General features: G+C 37.2%; 1 protein-coding gene across 1 annotated transcript; it reads left to right on the forward strand.

Annotated features, from left to right (window-relative positions):
- Nucleotides 1-4498: 4498 nt before the first annotated feature.
- On the forward strand, nt 4499-4957 carry LOC130472177 (uncharacterized). Its single transcript, XM_056842661.1, has one exon. It carries the CDS (start codon nt 4499-4501, stop codon nt 4955-4957), a length of 459 nt encoding a protein of 152 aa, XP_056698639.1.
- Nucleotides 4958-21558: the final 16601 nt, after the last annotated feature.

A 21558-nucleotide genomic window follows, 5' to 3' on the forward strand; every position in this document is an offset into this window, starting at 1 on the left:
GGTTGGGTTGAGTTGGTTAGGACACGCCGTGTATGGGTTGGGTTGAGTTGGTTAGGATGCGACATGTGTTTAAAATTTTAAAAATATGTGCAATATACGGATAATAATTAGCTTTTGAGCCCGTTCATTGAACGGGTGGTTGTATAATGGTTGTTCAACTGTCTTTTAAAGTTTTAATTAGTGATGACTTGTGATTTTTGGTAATCTATGAATTAAATAGAGGTGTAATTTGAAGTAGGGGTGGCAATGGATCGAAGGTGGATCGGGTGGAGATTCATCCGCCTCCATCCGTCAACTTTTCATCTATGATCAAACCCATCTGTCACTCCATTTACCCTCCATCCACATCCGACTCATCCATCATGCATCCGCGGATGATTAACGATAGTAATTAAAAGTATCGTCAACTTTATTTATAATATCGATCAATATAAAGTAATATGTGTTAATATAGTGAACAATGAATTATAATTTTGACATCTACATTATAAAATAACCGAAAACTAATAATAAAAAATTATTAGTAATACATACATGATTCTATTAATAATTAAGTAATTGTAGTAAACAAAATTAATAATTTTAAAGGATGGATGGATGGATCAAATGATGGATCGGGTGACGGGTTGGATGAAGCTCCACCCGAATTCGACCCGATCCATGCGCCACCCGTTTAAAATCAGTGTTTTATCGGGTTTCAACCATATATTCGGTTCGGGTTGTTCAAATATCCGTCGTACTTTGATGAAATTGTCACCCCTAATTTGAAGGTTGAAAAAATATAAAAAAATATATGTTGAGTTAATATTGAATGTTAAAGGGGGTGAAGTGGAAGAGATTAATGTGTATATTGGACTATTGGTAATTTATATTGAATAAGGAAGATGAAGTGGAAGAGTAGTTAAAGTTGTAAAACATAGAAACAATAAAAAATAAATAAAAAATAAAAAACTAATAATGAATTAATGAATGAAATGAGAGATGACACATGGCTTCCAATAATCTATGGTGACACATCACACATGGCTTCCAATAATCTATGGTTATCCTTTTTAAATACTAGGTATAGACTAGGTATAGATATGACTTGCCACAAGGATGCCATTTTGTTTGCTGGTCCTCAATTCTTTTATGGAAAATCAACAATTATCAAGCAATGGTCCCCTCATTTTAACTTCCATGAGGAAGTTCTGGAAGTGATACCCTTATGGGTTTTGTTTCCAAATCTTCCTATGAATTGTTGGCGAGATGATTCATTGAGCAGGTTGAGTAGTGTGACTGGAGTTCCAATGTTTGCAGATGAATGCACTACTCAGCAACTTAGGGTATCTTTTGCTAGAGTGCTTATTGAGGTTGATGTAACTAAGCCACTGCCTAATAGCATTACAGTTGCTGACCCTTCAGGACAGAAATTTAAGCAAGTTGTGACTTATGACTGGAAGCCCCATACTTTAAGAAATGCTGCTTAGTTGGACATAATTGCGAAGGTCACAAGAAAGGCAATGCAGTTACTACTCATACTAAAGTGACGACAAAAAAGTGGGTGCCAAAGAAGATCCAACAAGGACAATAAGTTCAGCAATACTCAAGTCACACCTATTGGTAGCACTGCAGTGGTACATTCAGATGATGATGCAGGTTGGAGAGTTGACACTAGGAGGACTAAGCACAAGACTGAAAACTCTGCAAAGGTTGATACCCCAGTCCAGAACTCTTTTAGAGTTTTGCTACCTGATCAGGAGATAGGAGAAGAAGAGGAATAAGTGGAAGGGGACCCGCTGAACTTACTTCTAAACTGCCTAATGATAGTGTGTTCATGGAATATTAGGGGTCTGAATGACCCTAATAAGACAACAACTTTGAGTAAGTTTTTGTCCAGGAATAAGTAGATGTCATGGCTGTATTGGAAACTAGAGTTAAGCATAAAAATACAACTAGAATTTAGCAGAAGTTGGGTAGTGGTTGGAGTTGGCACTGTAACTCTAATTGTAATCCCAGTGGTAGAATTTGGGTTGGTTGGAGAGTGGTGAATGCAACTGTGGACATATTGGTCACTCATGAACAATTTATACATGCTGAACTTGTTGACAGTAAAGGAGTTTTCCTTTGTTTTCTTACTGTTGTGTATGGTTTACATACAGTGGATACCAGGAAACCATTATGGTCCTCTTTGACAGGATTAACTGATGGTGTTTCTCAATCACCTTGGCCTATTCTTGGGGATTTCAATGCGGTTTTATCTAGCCAAGACAGAATTAATGGAGCTGATATTAGCAAGAATGAAACACAGGATTTTGAATCTTTCTTGGTTAACACTAGAGTGGGTGAACTAAGAAGTACATGGAATTACTTCTCTTGGACTAACAAGGGGTTGGGAGATGCTAGAATATCTAGTAGAATTGATAGAGCTCTAAGGAATGGGTGTTGGATGCTGAAATATGGTTATCTTGTTGTAGATTACCTAAATAGTTCCATTTCAGATCATTCTCCCTTATTGATGAAGTTTGATGATGATCAGAGGGGAGGTGGTAGACCATTCAAGTTCTTCAATTTCCTTGTGAAGCATTCTCAATTTGAGAAGGTGGTTTTACAAGATTGGAGTAAACCTATGCAAGGTAATCCACTCAAAAGTTTCTGGTACAAGCTTAAGAGACTTAAGGGGAAATTGAAACAACTTCATCATGAGGAGTTTGCAGGGATTAATTTGAGAATTCAACAAGCTCAAAATGAGCTTGAAGATATTCAACATCATCTTAGCTCAGATCCTACAGATTTATTATTACAGGCAGATGAGAAGTTGGGCATTGAGAAGCTTAGAAAATGGCTTTCATTGGAGGAATCTGCTCTTAAACAAAAATCTAGAATTCAGTGGTTAGTTGATGGAGATTCTAATTCTAGATATTTCTATGCATCAGTTAAGCAGAGGAGAAATTCCAACAGAATTTCTCTTTTGTATAATGATCAAGGGGATAAATTGACTGACCCAGGGGATATTACTGCAGAGATCCAAAGATTCTACATATCTTTATTGGGTACTGTTGCTACCAGTTTACCTAAAGTTGACTTACCAACTATCAGATCAGGTCCTAGACTGTCTTCTTGCAGTTCACCTTCTTTGTCAGCCTGTTACTATTAAGGAAATTTATGATGCTCTTAAGGATATTGATGATAACAAGGCTCCAAGGTTGAATGGATATAATGTTGTGTTCTTTAAAGCTACTAGGCCTGTGATCAAAGAAGACATGTATAAGGCTGTGTTTTACTTCTTCCAACTAGGGAGATGTATCCTGGTATGAATTTTGCTTCTATTACTCTGGTTCCCAAAGTTATGAATGCTACTTATGTGAAAGATTACAGGCCAATAGCCTGTTGTTCTATGGTTTACAAGGTGATTTCTAAAGTTCTTACAGCAAGACTCCAGAAAGTAATTACAAAAGTGGTTAGTGAATGCCAATCAGGGTTTATACCTGGTAGGAATATTACTGACAATATCCTGCTAGCAACTGAGTTGATTAAAGGGTATGGTAGAGCTCACATGTCTCCTAGATGTGTTCTTAAAATTGATCTCAAGAAAGCCTATGATTCTGTTGAGTTGACTTTCTTAGAAACTGTACTTCATGAATTAGGTTTCCCAGTGATGTTTGTGCAATTTCTTATGGCTTGTATCACTACTGTGTCATATTCAGTTCTCATCAATGACTTCCCTAGTAAACCTTTTAAGGCTAAGAAAGGTTTGAGACAGGGAGATCCTCTCTCTCCTTTTCTGTTTTCCATTGGAACGGAGTACTTATCAAGGTGCATGAATCAGTTGAAGAAGACTCCAGATTTCAATTTTCACCCTAGATGTGAAAAACTAAACATCACTCACTTGATGTTTGCTGATGATTTGCTGTTGTTTGCGAGAGCAAATAAGATTTCAGTGCAGCTGTTGCTTGGTGCTTTTCTCAAGTTTTCAAAAGTCTCAGGGTTGGAGGCTAATATGAATAAAAGTAATGTTTACTTTGGGGGTGTGTCTACTGTTGAGAAACACTATATCTTAGACACAACAGAGATACAAGAAGGTAGCTTGCCTTTTAGATACCTAGGGATCCCTCTTTCCTCTAAAAAGCTCAACTACCACCAATGTAAGCCACTGGTTGATAAGATTCTTGCCAGAGCAAATGTGTGGTCTACTAAGTTCCTTTCTTGTGCAGACATGCTTATTCTCATTAAGACTATACTGTTTGGGATGCAGACATTTTGGTTGCCAGATTTTTATCCTTCCCAAAAGAATTATCAAGGAGATTGAAGCTTTTTGCAGAATCTTTCTTTGGACTGGTGATACTGTGAACTCAAAGAAGGCACTTATGGCATGGGAAAAGTTGTATATGCCTAGATCTTCAAGTGGGTGGAATGTGAAGAACATTGCTCTCTGGAATAAAGTAGCAATAGGCAAGCTTCTGTGGGCTTTGACTTTCAAAAAAGACAAGCTTTGGTGCAATGGGTTAACATTTTCTATATGAAAGGACAAGATCCTCTCCAATTTGTTGTTCCTAGTTCCTGCTGGTCTCTTAAAAAGATTTTTAAAAGTCAAGAATTCATTTTACAGATTGGTGGTTGGACTAAGGCTGTGGCTAAAGGTAAATACTCTATTAGCATAGTTTATAGAAATCTGCAAGATGATTTTCCCAAGGTGTCTTGGAGGAGGGTGCTGTGTTATAACAAGGCTAGTCCTAGGAGTATTTTCATTACATGGTTAGCCATTCTCAACAGGTTGTATACTACTGACAGAATGCAAACATGGGAAATTGGGTGTTCTGATGATTGTGTGTTGTGTTCTGGTGGGAAGGAGTCAGTAGAACATCTATTATTTTCTTGTTCCTTTTCAACTGCAGTCTGGCAAGCTGTGCTAAAGAAATTGGGTATCAATAGGGGGAGTGCCGGACTCACCTATGAGTTAGGGAAGCAGCTAAGCTAGCAGGAAACTGGTTGTATTGCTAAGCTATATGTGATGTGCTTCACTGAAACAGTCTACATCATCTGGCTAATGAGGAATTCTGTTATTTTCAGAATCTGTCAAAAATTCAGAATGTCTTGTTAAGGAAATTTTGTTTCGGGTGGCTTGTAGAAGTTCTGATTGTTAGTTTATGATACATATGACATTACATAGATCATGCGGAAACAACCATTAACCCAGGACAACATATTATTTACACATAATCATATAGCATAATTTAGATGCATACTCTTTGTTGCGTGCCCTCCCTAGCTGCGCCCGAACCGAACAAGAACAAGTCTTTAGGACTCCAAGTGTCGTCCCTCCGTAGATAGTCCACAGCACGTCCGGATCCGCCTTAAGATTGACCAACTAGAATCGCCCTTAAGGTACTAGAAAATTTCGGCACTTTATGAGCAAGATGTGTGTTTTAATTTTCTCTCAAAAACTCACTTTTGAATACTTTGAAACTTCTTATAAATTGTGAGCCCTAGCCTCATATTTATAGGGGTATGGAAAGGGAATCGAAATCCTATTCAGATACAAATTAATTAAACCTAGAATCCTACAAGAACTCTAATTTAATTAATTTATCAAATAGAATTAGGAATTTAATCATTAACCGAACTCTGCATGTTTTAGGAAACGTGCACGAACACAAACACCTGCACACACACGCACGGCAGCCACGATGGGCCCCCATGCGTGCGCGCGAGCAGCAGCCCACGCAGCGCCCGAGCGCGCTGCGCGCTGCGCGTGCTGTGCGCGCTGTGCGCGCTGCGCAGCCTGCTGGGCCTGGCCTTGCGCTGGGCCTGGCGTGGCTGTTTGTGCGGCGCGTTTGGCTTGCTGGGCGATGGCCTGGCTTCGTGCTGGGCCTCGTCCGGCAGGCCTCGTCCGATGCTTATTCGTACGATGCGCTTCTGATTAAATTTTCCGATTCCGGAATTCATTTCCGATACGAACAATATTTAATATTTCCGATTCCGGAATTAATTTCCGTTTCGAACAAATATTTAATATTTCCGTTTCCGGAATTATTTTCCGATTCTGACAATATTTCCGTTTCCGGCAATATTTCCGATTCTGGCAATATTTCCATTTCCGATAATATTTTCCGATACGTACCATGTTTCCGTTTCCGGCAACATCTACGACTTGGATAATATTTATTTTTCCGATACGATCCATATTTCCGTTTCCGGCAATATCATCGTTTCCGGAGTATTCATTTCTTGCCTGTGACGATCTTAGCTCCCACTGAAACCAAGATCCGTCGGTTCCGAATATTCATAGATGGAGTATTTAATGCCATTAAATACTTGATCCGTTTACGTACTATTTGTGTGACCCTACGGGTTCAGTCAAGAGTAAGCTGTGGATTAATATCATTAATTCCACTTGAACTGAAGCGGCCTCTAGCTAGGCATTCAGCTCACTTGATCTCACTGAATTATTAACTTGTTAATTAATACTGAACCGCATTTATTAGACTTGACATAGAATGCATACTTGGACCAAGGGCCTTATTTCCTTCAGTCTCCCACTTGTCCTTAGGGACAAGTGTGCATTTCCTAATTCCTTTTTCGCTCGATGCTTGCTCTTGAACATAAGGTAAGAGTTGTCATCCTTATTATGTCCAGAGGTGTTCCTCGGTTTCAGAGTTCAACTGATCAAATAAACAGATAATCATAGCCTATGATTCATCCGAGCACGACCATGCATTTCACAGTTTCTAGCTCTCCGAGTGGCCTTGTACAACTTTTAAGCATCTCATCCCGATTTATGGGAGGACAATCCCAATCTTGCGATCTTGAGATTAGACTTCGTTTGATAGGTGATTACCTGAGCGTTGCCTTTATAGCCTCCTTTTACGGTGCGACGGTGGTCAACGTCAAAGCAACCAGTTCTCAAACAAGTAATCTCAAATCACTCAGGTATTGAGGATTTAGTGTCTAATAATTTAATGAAATTTACTTATGACAGACTTTCATCTCTTACAGTAAAGTTTCATAGGTCTTGTCCGATACTAGTCTTCCCAAAGTAAGTATCTATGCAAATGATTATGACATTGCCATGTCCACATAGTTCAAGAAACAGAACTACTAGTCATCTTGCATTCTAATCGTCTAACGTTTTCTATGCGTCCAATTTTATAGAAAACTCCGATTAGGGACCATTTTCAACCTTTGACATTCAAGTTCACTTGATAGACATTTCTTAGTCACAGGACTGGTCCTGACAGTCTATCTTGAATATATTGTCAAATTGAAGGGACTCATCATTTAATACTAAACCAAGATTAAATGGAATATGAAAACACATTTCATATATGATAAATGTTCAACCCCAATGTTTTATAACCATGGGCCTCAAACCCATCTTTAAAACAGTTCATGGAATTCAAAGCTATGCTTGATTTCCAGTGCCACAATGTGAGTGTTGTTTCTCACTTGTTGCATAGGTTTAGTTATCATGCTTTGCCAATCTTAATATCCTTTCATCGAATGTTCTTCGAGATATGATGATAAGATCTTTTGAGTGTGTTTATTTTGTGATCTATTCCTTCTAGCTACAAGAGTAGTTCTACGCATCTTGCAATGAAGAACCATCAAGTCAGAAGACATATGATCTACCCAAGTTCAGTGAAGAAACTCTTTAACATAAACAAACAACCCTGTTTTATTGCTTCTTAGGCAATAAGTACTTTTACTTCAACTGTTTAGGTTGCTAGTGATGCTTTGTTTGGATTTACTTATCCAAGCAGTTCACAGATATGTGGAAGACTTTCCAGTTGTATCTTAGAACATTTAATATTTAATTTCCCACGCAACAACTCATGGTCTCCAATCCATGTTGCCATTTCAAAACACGATGCTCTATAGCTCGTCCTTATCAATGGTTAACTCCAAAGGGTCTTGCTTGATCCTTTGCCAGTGTTTATGCGTGTAGCATCAATATTTAGCATATCTTTATTTCCTTGAATCAAGAACTATTCCTATGTACCTTTTTAAGTACCATAAGTATTCTTGATCTCAATCTAGTTGATCTTCACTTAGATCAATAGAGATTGGTATATGTTCGTCATGCCTAAAGTCATACGATACGTTTTTGGCGATCCTCATATTATATCATACATGATAAATTCTTTTGCAGAATAATTCCCAATTGAATTCTATTCATGTAACTTCAGCTCATCTAGTTTCAGTAGATACTAAATCCAGCTAAATTCTTTGACATATAATATAGGTTTAAGAATCTTACTTAGATTCTTTGATGTTTAACTTAGTAAATGCTTATACATAGTTCAAACATCCTTTACTTAGATTTATTCATATGGGTCGAATATCTCCAATGGAGTCTTTCGTCTTTGATTTAGTAAATGCCATTACTTAATCCAAAACAATATCATAAGATCTTTGTAAATAGATTTTAATACCCAGTATGTACTAAGTTTCGCCATGGTCCATCATTGATGAATAATTTCAAATCTAAGTCATTAGTATTTGAATGTTATTTCACAATAGAGAGATATGTGTGTGATACACATAGGACCAATTAAGTTTTACGTACTCCCACTAAACTTCTTATATCTCTATAAGAATCATGTATATTTTATGAAACTAAAATACTTATTAGCTTCACTAAAATACAATTCCAATTCCCAATTGCTTGCTTAAATCTGTACTTAGATTTCCTAAGCTGGCATTCATTTCAAGCATTATTTGGATCCACAAATCCTATGACATGCCATGTACATAGTTTTCTTCCAACATTTGATTGAGGAATATGTTTTGTTATCCAATTGCCATATGTACCAATATGCAATCATTGCTTGATTTATAGACTTGAGCATTACGATTATGCATGAGGTTTCAACACAATCCATGTCATGAATTTGCTTGTAACCTTTAGCAACTAATCTAGCTTTGCGTGTAAACACAATTTTATGTTTGATGGTTTTTATCCTTAAAACAAACTTGCAACCAATAGGTGTGAAACTATTCTTGCAAATCAACAAAATTTTAATTTTGTCATCAAAACATTGAGTATGTTTTATGGCCTTTAACCATCTAAAACATTTGAGTCTATATATGGCCTCTAACCATTTTAGGGAATCTGGGTTTCGTCATAGCTTTCTTACAGGTCACAAACTCATTAATCTACATGATAATAGTTTGACTGTAAGTTGTAGGTTTCTTCACTATCTAATAGAAGAATTGCATAGTTTCAGTGACCTGAACTCTATGCCTACTTTGGGTATAGAACATCAAACAAATAGAATATCAATAGCCACTTAAAAGTCCTTTGAATATTCTGTTTCTCCTTGAAGCACTTGTAAAGTCTTCTAAGAGATGTCTATTCTTTAAAGCCACTTCTAAAGCCCTTAAAGAATAAGTTCGGATTTTCTGAAGCACTTCGAAAAGCCTCCGGAATGTCCGTTTATGTTTGTTGTTCGCCTCGAAGACTTTCGAGGTCTATTTTCTCCCACTTGTCATTTTGGAAACGAATCTCCAAAAGGACATCATTTCGAGCAAACAAACATTATGTTCTCAAAATTCGTGGTAGAAACAATACCCTTGCGTCTCATCACAATGAAACATATATCTATACTTGGGCCTTAGTTTGTTAAATAACAAACACTAAGCTCCCACTGAGTTTAAGAACTCTTTAGATATATTATGAAAAGATATTTTGAAATTACTTTTCAATAGCTTTGACGAATTTGGTTTAGTTTGGTGGTAGTTGAGCATTTTGTTTTAGAAATTATAGGAAAAGTCTTTATGATTCATCATTGATCGAATCAAGTACTAATTGACTTCGATTATTCCAACTACGATATGCCTTATCTTATGGACCTAGATTGTGAAATTACAACACACAATCACTGATGATCATATTTGGTCTCAAGTAATCATCAACATGATCTAACCTAGATCATTATGATTTCTTGCCAAGTGGATTTTATACTTCTGAATCTTTGAACTAGCCAAACAGATTCAACTTATATCACATTTGAGTAAACAAACCTATATTCACTCAAATCCATGTGAAATAATAAAGTCATAAAATCTTTCTTTAGCTTTGAACTCTATTGTCTAGGCGTTCTAACAATAGTTCATATCTTTTGTTACTTTCAACAAGTAAGACTAGCTTGTCTTAAGTTGATCTAGAAATCAACCAACTTTCAAAAGTCCATTAAAATATAGCTTTTGAATGTTAACTTGTTGATATGGTCTAAGCAACAATGCCAAAGATTAGTGATATATGCGTTTTATATAGAGTTTTTACCCCCGTCCCTTAGTACTTTTTGATCTCAAATGAGCTCTTCGGAGCGATTTTAGTACTAATGTGCTCCTTGTAGTGTGTTTGTAGTTTCAGGTTCATCATTGTAGGAATTAGCATATTTTTGTGCATTTCCTACTCATTTGAATCAATACAAGAGATTATATACTTTCGAGAGCGCAAACATTGAGTTGGAAGAATTTGCATGCAAAGCGAATAGTGAAAGAAGTAGAAAACTGAATGTCGTCCACTCTTTTGATCATAACTCGAGTTATACAACTCCAAATGCAGCGATTCAAATTGGGTTGGATTCTAGACTTCAAGAGCTTTCCAACGAGTGGTCACTCGCCTAATTCCAACTTATAACGAAGGAGATATGGTGTTTTTAAGATAGAGGATCGTGCAGTTTCAACACGCGCCCGATCGGGCGGGCTTCGCCCGATCCGGATCGGGCGGTCATTCTGGGCGCTGTTCTGGGCATTTTGCAACCGCCCGATCGGGCGGAATTTCGCCCGATCGGGCCGACTATCGAGCACATCGCCCGATCGGGCCACGCCAACCTCCAGCGTATTTCGCGAGATTTTATTTCCGATTTTGGGCTCTATTTTGGGTAAACTATAAATACTAGCCCCTTATATTTTTAGTGACATCTTTGATTCTAGTTTTCTAATTACTTAGTCTATTTTAGTTCTCTCTATTTTCTCCAAACACTTAGTTTTAATTTTAATCAAAGATTCAAGCTTTATTATTCCATTGTTCTTCAAGTCGGTATTATTTCCTACCTTAATTTATTTTGTTGCTTTAATCATGTTTTCCATTATGCTAATTGCTTTGTTATTTATTATCATGAGTGAGTAGTTTAATTTCTAGGGTTTAGGGGATCCATGAATGCATGATTGGGATTATATGTGGGCTTGATTATTGATTGATTGATTATAATTTCTATAGCTTATTATTATTGCTCGTCAATTCTGTTCGGCCGGACTATTTTGATTTGAGTTTGATTAACCTTGGATTATGCGCCGAGAGGTATAAATCTGATGTTTTTGGTCTGTGGCTATTAGATAGGAATTATTTCTAGTACGTAGCGAGAGCCCGCTAGTTGTTCTATCCTAAGGAATTCATAAGATTCGAGAGATGCATGTTTTCCTAGTTATGATTGTTAATTGATTGTCATTGTTCGTTGTCCAATCCCGGTCTGCATTTATGGTGAACTGCTGCCCTAGATTCCTTTAATATTGTTATTTTCCGATTTGATTATTTGCTTTAGTTTAATACACAACCCAATCCAAACTCTTGTTACCAGTAGTCTAGATTAATAATTTAATAGTAGAAAGAACGCCTGTTTCCCTGTGGATACGATCCCTGCTTCCCTTGCTATATTTTTAGTTGGTGAACGTTAGGTTTATCTTTGATAGGAGTACGATTTAGCCTGTCAATTAGTGGAACTCAAATCAAGGGGTTGATTTGAACCTAGTAAAGTTCTTTAAAGAGTTGTTTGTTTTAATCAAGCATATTGACTCATTCCTTAAATGGCCATTTCATTCAAATAAACAAACAAACAATCATTGTTTTTGTTCTTCTGAATGTGAGTCTTTCTGTGTTTGAAGCAGAAATTTAGGTATGCTGATTATGGAACAAAATAGCCATTTAGTTCCAGCCTTTGAAAGGACTTAAAACAAACTAGATGACCCTACAACTAATGTAGCATTGCCATGCTTCATTTCCCACTTGTAGGTCATTAGTGTATCCTAGCTTCCATTGTTTGAGTTATTACCGAAGTAAGAACCTCAAGCGGTATATGATACCAAGGAAGTTTGATTGCTAGGTTACTTCTCTTTAAACATAAATTTATAGGTAGAAACGGAATCGTAATTCCTTTCATTTGTTCCTCGTTTTCCTATTTCTTGTACCCTTTCTTATAGTCTTAAGAATTGAATTCTTTAGTGTTGACTTTTATACTTTGTTAGACATGTCCAATGTCACCAACAAGGTTCTTTACCATTTTAATTTATTTTGAATATTTTGTTTCAACTAGATGATCTTACCAGAAGCTTCTAAAGTTCTCTAAGCATCGATCTATTCGAATGTCTAGGGACTAGACTCATTCGAGAATTAAATGGACAAAGATATTAGGTTGTTAACCATTGGTAAAGCTGAGCGTATTAAACTCAATGCTTTATGATCTCAAAACTACATTGTATTTTGAATTCACAAGCACCAATTGGTTTGCCATTCGATTTTGATATTCGAAAACAACCATAAAAGTCGATATAAGAAACGTACATTTTAAATTGCTCACTTTCTCTCTTTTCCGTGAATCGTTCTTGGATTCACTACCAATCGAGGAAATTTACTGTTACCTTTCTAAAAGGATTTATTGCAGTGCAAGATATTTAATTATAAACAATAATTAAAACATACATTGAAGCATGCAAAGTCTAAACATTTATCATGAATAATAACTTGAAATTAAAGCAACCATGCAATTCAAACAAGTTATTAGCATTTTATTCGATTTTATTGTTCCGGCAGGTGTGAATAAAATGATTCCAAGATCCTAAAATCATTGAAGAACTAAGCACAGTTTGTCGACTTAATCCTAAAACATCTTAGGTAAGCAAAAGCCTTTTTCTAATAGTCTAGAAACTACTCTTGGTTGATAGGTACGTCTAAGAACTTGTTAGGTAAACCTATCGATTTTGCCACGACATAAAAGGACTCCTTACTTATATCGTTGAGTTTCACCAAAACTAACATGTACTCACAATTATTTGTGTACCTTGCCCCTTTAGGACCAATAAGTAACACCTCGCTGAGCGAAAACTATTACTAGATTGATGTAAAGGATATCCAAGCAAGTGTATATTTTGGCATGGCACCTTTTAACTCAATTTTTAAGTTTGGAACTTAAGGCTCTTACTATGTTGGTTAGATTTTAAGTGAACTAAAATCCTTAATCATGCAACATAATCAAGCTTTTGATCTCATGCATTTTAAGACATATTTAAAACAATAAATAACTTAAAATATGCATAAGATAAATGTGATCTAGTATGGCCCGACTTCATCTTGAAGCTTTGACTTCAAAGTCCGTCTTGAAAATCTCCGTGGGAGGCACCATTTTCTTCAAATAGGATAAGCTATAACTAATTACAACTATTTGATGGTTCGCAGACCATATTTGAATTGAAAAATAACTTTGGTACTTTAGACCAATTACATTCAAATTAATGGTACGCAGACCATATTTTCTATCCTATTTGGGCCATACTAGTCACTTCATAACCTGCAAAACAGTACATATACAATATATACCATTCACCCATTCATTATCATGAATGGCCCACATAGCTGGTTAGTAAAACACATTATGCATCACGTAAACATTTGCAGCAATTAATCAAGGGCACCAATAATCTACCAATTATTCAGTCCTTATTAATTCTAATCAAGTTGTTTTAACCTTAAGGATTTGTAGACCTAATCAAGAGTTTATGACTAAAAAGTGCTCCCACTTAAACCAATAAATTTATATGCTTTACTAATTTTAAACATAAAAATGTATTTCTAGTCCAACCGGAAACATACAAACTTAATTAAAATTTAAAGCTCATATCAATTTATAATTGAATCCAAAAGTTTAATTTAATTTCAGTCGTATTTAAATTAATTCATGATTTTAATTTTAGTAAAATAATTAGAATAAATAACATTTATTATAATTATAATATTCAAAATTAAAATCCAAGAAAATAATTTAAATTATTAATTTTAAAATTAATTAAAATTACGTGAACTGGAATTTTCAAATTAAACATTCAAAACGATCTTTAATCGTAACGCAAACACCCTACGCGTTGCACGCCCATGGGCCGCACGCGCACAGCCATTGCTGGCCATGTGCGCGCAGCCCATGCGCTCGTCGCATAGCTTCTGCATCCCCATCGCAAGCCTCCGCACGCATTGGTGCTCGCTGCGCGCGCCAGCGCTCATCGCACGCGAGCTATCGCTCGCAGTGCGCGCGCGCCATCGCTCGCTGTGCGCGCGACATCGCTCGCTGGGCGCGCGACATCGCTCGCTGTGCGTGCGAGCCATCGCTCGCTGGGCGCGCGACATCGCTCGCTGGGCGCGCGACATCGCTCGCTGGGCGCGCGACATCGCTCGCTGTGCGCGCGAGCAACGCTGGGCGCAGCACTCGTGGCACGCGAGCTTGCGCTCGCTGCGCGCGAGGCTGCGCGCTCTTGTGCGAGGCAGCGCGCGTTGTGGCGCAGCTCGCTTGCTGCCCACACGCGACTGCCTTGGCTCGCCCTTCGCCCATGCCCATTCGTCCATTGCTCGTGGCACACGACACAAGGCAGGGCTGCTGCCTTGTGCTCGTGCACTACGCCCTTGCTCATTGCATTCGTGCCGCACGGGCGACGAGCTCCCTTGCTCGTCGTCGCATGCCCGCATTATACAACACCCCTTAAGGGTAACACGAAGCGTCCATTGCTTCGTGCGTGCAAGTTTTATGAACGAATCGCATAATATTTAAAATTTATATTTAAAATTAATGACAAATTAATAAATAATATTAATTTCATAATTTTAGGGCGAAAAATCGAAAATTTATTATCCAATTGATTTCCGATTGTTATGGATTCAAGTCTAGGTCATAAAAATTTAAAATTTAACATAAATTTACAATTTTTATGGTGGTTTTTAATCATAGGTTTCTAATTAAATTACAATTAATTATGAAAATCAAATTAATTCTAAATTATTCTAATTTTCAACAAATTAATCATAATTACAAATTAGATTGCATAATTAACAAGACTAGGCATTCAAACTTGTTAAACATATGCAGTAGGTCAATCAAAAATTCAAGATTTATCAACAAGAATCGCAAATATTTAATTTAACATCTTAAATTTACGAAATTTTGCATTCGAAAAACTAAAACCTTCGAAAAGTCATAGTTAGGCTTCGAATTTGAGAATTCTGGGTTCGGCAGAAAAATATTATTTTTGTCAAAATTTTAGAATGCCTTTTACATGCGGAATTGACACAAAAATCACTCAATTCGGATGAGTAAAGAAGAAACTGCCGAAAAACTGCGTACGTATAATTAAATAAACGCAATTTGCAATTAATTAACAATTACGAAAATTAATCACCCCTTTTAATTCTTGCAAATTTGTAATATTTAACCATGTTCATGCAATTTAGATTATGAAAATAATAAGGGGCTCTGATACCACTGTTAGGTTATGATACATATGACATTACATAGATCATGCGGAAACAACCATTAACCCAGGACAACATATTATTTACACATAATCATATAGCATAATTTAGATGCATACTCTTTGTTGCGTGCCCTCCCTAGCTGCGCCCGAACCGAACAAGAACAAGTCTTTAGGACTCCAAGTGTCGTCCCTCCGTAGATAGTCCACAGCACGTCCGGATCCGCCTTAAGATTGACCAACTAGAATCGCCCTTAAGGTACTAGAAAATTTCGGCACTTTATGAGCAAGATGTGTGTTTTAATTTTCTCTCAAAAACTCACTTTTGAATACTTTGAAACTTCTTATAAATTGTGAGCCCTAGCCTCATATTTATAGGGGTATGGAAAGGGAATCGAAATCCTATTCAGATACAAATTAATTAAACCTAGAATCCTACAAGAACTCTAATTTAATTAATTTATCAAATAGAATTAGGAATTTAATCATTAACCGAACTCTGCATGTTTTAGGAAACGTGCACGAACACAAACACCTGCACACACACGCACGGCAGCCACGATGGGCCCCCATGCGTGCGCGCGAGCAGCAGCCCACGCAGCGCCCGAGCGCGCTGCGCGCTGCGCGTGCTGTGCGCGCTGTGCGCGCTGCGCAGCCTGCTGGGCCTGGCCTTGCGCTGGGCCTGGCGTGGCTGTTTGTGCGGCGCGTTTGGCTTGCTGGGCGATGGCCTGGCTTCGTGCTGGGCCTCGTCCGGCAGGCCTCGTCCGATGCTTATTCGTACGATGCGCTTCTGATTAAATTTTCCGATTCCGGAATTCATTTCCGATACGAACAATATTTAATATTTCCGATTCCGGAATTAATTTCCGTTTCGAACAAATATTTAATATTTCCGTTTCCGGAATTATTTTCCGATTCTGACAATATTTCCGTTTCCGGCAATATTTCCGATTCTGGCAATATTTCCATTTCCGATAATATTTTCCGATACGTACCATGTTTCCGTTTCCGGCAACATCTACGACTTGGATAATATTTATTTTTCCGATACGATCCATATTTCCGTTTCCGGCAATATCATCGTTTCCGGAGTATTCATTTCTTGCCTGTGACGATCTTAGCTCCCACTGAAACCAAGATCCGTCGGTTCCGAATATTCATAGATGGAGTATTTAATGCCATTAAATACTTGATCCGTTTACGTACTATTTGTGTGACCCTACGGGTTCAGTCAAGAGTAAGCTGTGGATTAATATCATTAATTCCACTTGAACTGAAGCGGCCTCTAGCTAGGCATTCAGCTCACTTGATCTCACTGAATTATTAACTTGTTAATTAATACTGAACCGCATTTATTAGACTTAACATAGAATGCATACTTGGACCAAGGGCATTATTTCCTTCACTGATGAACTAAGAAATAGGTTACTACAGGATTAGTTCGTATTCTTGTAGTATCTTGTGGCCTAGTGGTCTGGTTTACTTGTAATTCTTGGGTTTTTTTCCCATGCACTTTGGTATTAATATAATCCTAATATTAACTGCCAAAAAAAATATATGACTTGCCAACTCATTATTCAAATTATTAGCATACATTGATATATGTAGGGGTGTTCATCGGTCCAAACCCGGACCGGACCAGACAGACCCGGACCGGACCGAAGACCGAAATTTAATAATTCAAGACCTAAAAATCGGACCAATTAAGCTTGGACCGGACCCGGACCAGACCGGAAAAATCGGTCCAAAATCCGGACCGGACCGGTTTGGACCGCTTGTAGACCTATTTCTATATTTTTTTATTTTTTCTAAAAATTATGGTGTAAAAGAAAAGTATGTATAAAATCCCAATTGTTTAAGGCCTTTTTTAGAAGCTAAAATAAAATATATCACAATATAGTAATATTTACAACATATTAGATGAGAGAATTAAATTTTTAAATAGTTTATATCATATTTTATTAAGGAAAAATCGATCCGGTCCAAAATCGTGTTTTGGACCGTACCGGACCGGACCTGACCGAAGACCGGAAATTGATATTTCTCGACCCGGAGACCGGACCGATTGTCTTCGATCCGGTCTGATCCGATCCATTTTTTCGGTCCGGACCAATTTTTACACACCCCTAAATATATGTATAGATTTTTTTATTTTCGTAATCTTTGAAACACATAAGACTATAATTTATATTATGTTCATATTATATTGTTTCCCTATCACAAAAAATAAACTAGGGGCGGTTTGGTTCGCACGGGGTAAACGGAATGAACTCAACAAAGGGAAAGGGGGGGAATGGAATGTGAAATCCATTGTTGTAAGTAGTTGTTTGTTTTGTTCCAGTAATTTCTTCCTTCTCACACCAACACTGCAATACACCAGCCATCTTCCACCACATTCTTCCTCCCTCTAATGGTTGCCGCCTGCCCCTCTCCCCACATCTACCGCCGTTTTGCGTATTTTTCGGCCACTCTCCCTCATCTTCCGCCGGCCGCCCCTCTCCCCACATTTTCATTCGGCAGCTCTCCCTCATCCACCGCCGTCGCCCGTCGCCCGTCGCTCTAATATCTCTTTTTCTTCTCTTTTTGTTTCACCATGTTCATAAATGGTAGAATTTGATATTTTTTTGGTTAAATTCAACCATGAAAACTCTAGATCTGGAGTTTTCATGGCCAAATTTAACCTTTTAAATACATAATTTCTTGATGGGGAAGTATGTGGGGGGTGGGTTACGGTGGTTTTTGATTGCTTAGGGTAGGTTTTCGAGTGGTTTTTGGTGGTTTTCGACGTGGAAATGGTGGTTCTAGGGTGGTTGAAGATGTGGGAAAGGGTGGGTGGAAGTCGATAGTGGGTGAGTGGGGTGGTCGCCGGAAAGGGTGGAAGTCGCTGGTGGTTGAGTGGGTGGGGTGGTCGACAGGAAAGGGTCGAAGGTGGGTGGGTGGGGTAAGGTGCGTCGACGGTGAAGGTGGTTCAGGTGTTCGATGGTGTTACATTGTTGGTCAATGGTGGTGGTCAACAATTTTTTGGGTGTTGGGGGAAAGGGAATGGGAAAGTCTTGGGGGGGTAGGGTATCAAGTTAGAGGCTTTTGGGGATAAGTGAAAAACAAAAAATGGTAAAGGGAATGACAACAAAGGGATTCATACTAGTTCATTCCCTTTGCCTTTCCTGAAAACCCCCAACCAAACGCCCCCTAGTGTCGAACCTGGCGGAATGCCATTTGATGCAAGTAGTGTGTACTCCGCTTAATATACACAATTTAAATACTTTTAAAATTGTACTTCGTATGTCATTTCATAATACGCTTTATGGTGCATAGCTCATGAAATAAATTGAACAACATATTCTCCATCAACTATAAATAACATTTTAATTTAATTTTTCTTAATACTGTTGTACAAATAAAATACTTTTTAACAACCTGATTGTGCGCACCCGGATCTTGCTTATTCGATATAAAGTTTTTCATGGGGTTACCTCCATCAAGTAAAGAGTTAAAACCACAAAAATTTATAATGTTTTATTTTTTGGAATTTTATATAATGTTAGTTATATGGTGCAAATCTATTAGACGAATGAATGGACTGCACTTCTGCACGTGTAGTTATGTAAGGACCTTGGTGCGAAGTAAACAAGTCAAAAAGTCTATTTACCCCTCTTAAGGGAAAAAGAGTAAATTGTTTTAATTATATTGTTCAATTCATCATTTCATAGATACATTAAATAGATATTTGTAAAATAGATACTCCATATAATTTCATTATTTTTACCTCATTTGTGAACAAGTTTTTTTTTACCGCTTTTGTTTCCTAAGAACGCATCATTTGCATATAATACCAGTATTAGTATAATTTAGGTTTTGATCTTTTTACGTTATTTTTATTGTTTATTATATCAGACAAAACTACTCCCTCCGTCCCTTAATACTCGCACCGGTTTGACCGGTGCGGAGTTTAAGACATTTGAATTGACTTATTAATTTAATGGTGTTAGTTAATAGTGGGGTATTTTTTTAATATTGTTAGTGGGAAATGTGTAAGAGGTGGGGAGTGGTGAGTGGAGGATGTGAATTTTTAAATAATTTTTTATAAAATAATAGGGGTGTAGGTAAGTGTGAGAAACAATATAATAATGATAAAAAATTTCATTTATAGAAACGGTGCAAGTATTAAGGGACGGCCCGAAAAGGAAAGCGGTGCGAGTATTAAGGGACGGAGGAAGTATTCAAGAAAAAAAGCTTTTAAAAAAAACATTCGCATGAAAGACTAAGACTAGACTAGACTAGAACAAAAACTAGAAAAATATAACATATAAAGTGAAGAGAATAAAGCCTAAGTTATGCAGCTTATGGTACAATACAAACTCCGTAATTTCATGATTGGGTAAATTTTCTTTTGTCACGTAATGAAAATAGCAATTGGTGATGTAATTTATTTTGATGAAAATAGGGAAATTACAAAGAGTGGAAAATTGCAAATTGAACAGATTAGCTGCCTACTCGTAAGACGGCCCTTTCTCAAACAATAAAACAATCAAACAACAAAGGCCCCCGTCAATTTGATGAGTACGTACAAAAAGAGTTTATGGTATGATTTAATTTTTAATTTCCTTTTTTTATAAACGATAAATAATTATGTCGGCGGCGTAATTTCAACCGACAGCTTCACATGGTCCCACTTCACACCGCACCACTCTGTGATACATAGGATAATCCGCATTCCCTTTCCCGCGCATTCCCACTCCAAGGTTCCCGCCACGTGCGAAAAAGTTTTGGTTGTTTAATTCCTCGATTTATTTTTAACTACTCGTTTTCCTGAATGCAAATAAGTACTCCCTCCGTATTTATTTAAGAGATACACTTAGCCGGGCACGTGTATTAAGAAGAAGAATTGAATGAAATAAAGTAATAAAACAAGTGGGGTTGGGTAGATATTTTAATAAGTAAAACAAGTGGGGACTGTGTCATTTTAGGGGGTGAGAGCTAGGGGGTATAGTTATGAAATTATTTGTTTAATAGGATGGTGGGACATATGATATATTAGATAGATTATTTAATTAGATGGTGGGGTTGATAAATTACTAAAGATGACAAGTGTATCTCTTAAATAAATACGACCGGAAAAGACAAGTGTATCCCTTAAATAAATACAGAGGGAGTAATAAAGGTAATACAAATTAAATTCACGAGAATTATCAAACATATACCTCTCTGTGTTCAGCACTAGATCGAAATCTCATTTTTTTCCAATTATTTTGTTCCTTTTGTATTACTAGTTGTTGGATCGTGCGCGCTAGCTCACGATCCCCCAAGGTATAAAGAGCGATTTCCTTCAATATTGCATAAAGATTCAATAATTCCCAAAGTACGTTACTTTCTAACTTAATTCCCACCATACCGTCCACGTCAGCAAGGGAGAAAGAAAAGTATTTTTTTTTTCCGGTTCAGCGTTGAACCGCCATCTGAGATGGAGGTTTTGTATTAAAGCAAACCGCTATCTCAGATGGCGGTTCAATGGTATAAACCGCTATCTGAGATAGCGGTTTGTTTTAAAACAAAATTTTATAAAACCGCGTGGTTTTATAAGCCGCTATTTCAGATAGCGGTTTACCTCTTTAAACCGTTGTTTCAGATAGCGGTTTATTGTATATTTTATAAAAAAAGTTAGACCGCCTTTCTTGCTGACGTGGACGGTGTGGGAAATAAGTGAAAAAGTAGCGTATTTTGGGAATTTACGAATCATCAAACAATATTGAAGGAAATCGCTCAGGTATAAATAAATTATTTTATAAAAATATTACGTAAAAGGCGGTTTATAAATTTATGCTAAATGCTAGAAAAACAATGCTAAAGTTCTATTTGCACGTAATTGATAATACGAAATTGATTACTCCCTCCGTCCCAGATTAGTTGTTACACTTTCCTTTTTCGTCCGTCCCAGATTAGTTGTTACACTTCTAAATTAGGAATGACCCCACAATTATTATATTGTCTCTCTCTTCCCACTAAATTCTTTTTGTCCCTACATCCTCTCTCATTCAATTAAAAAAATACCCCACTAACTCCTATCAC

This window comes from Spinacia oleracea, chromosome 4, assembly GCF_020520425.1.
Source record: "Spinacia oleracea cultivar Varoflay chromosome 4, BTI_SOV_V1, whole genome shotgun sequence".
Classification (NCBI taxonomy): Eukaryota; Viridiplantae; Streptophyta; class Magnoliopsida; order Caryophyllales; family Amaranthaceae; genus Spinacia; species Spinacia oleracea.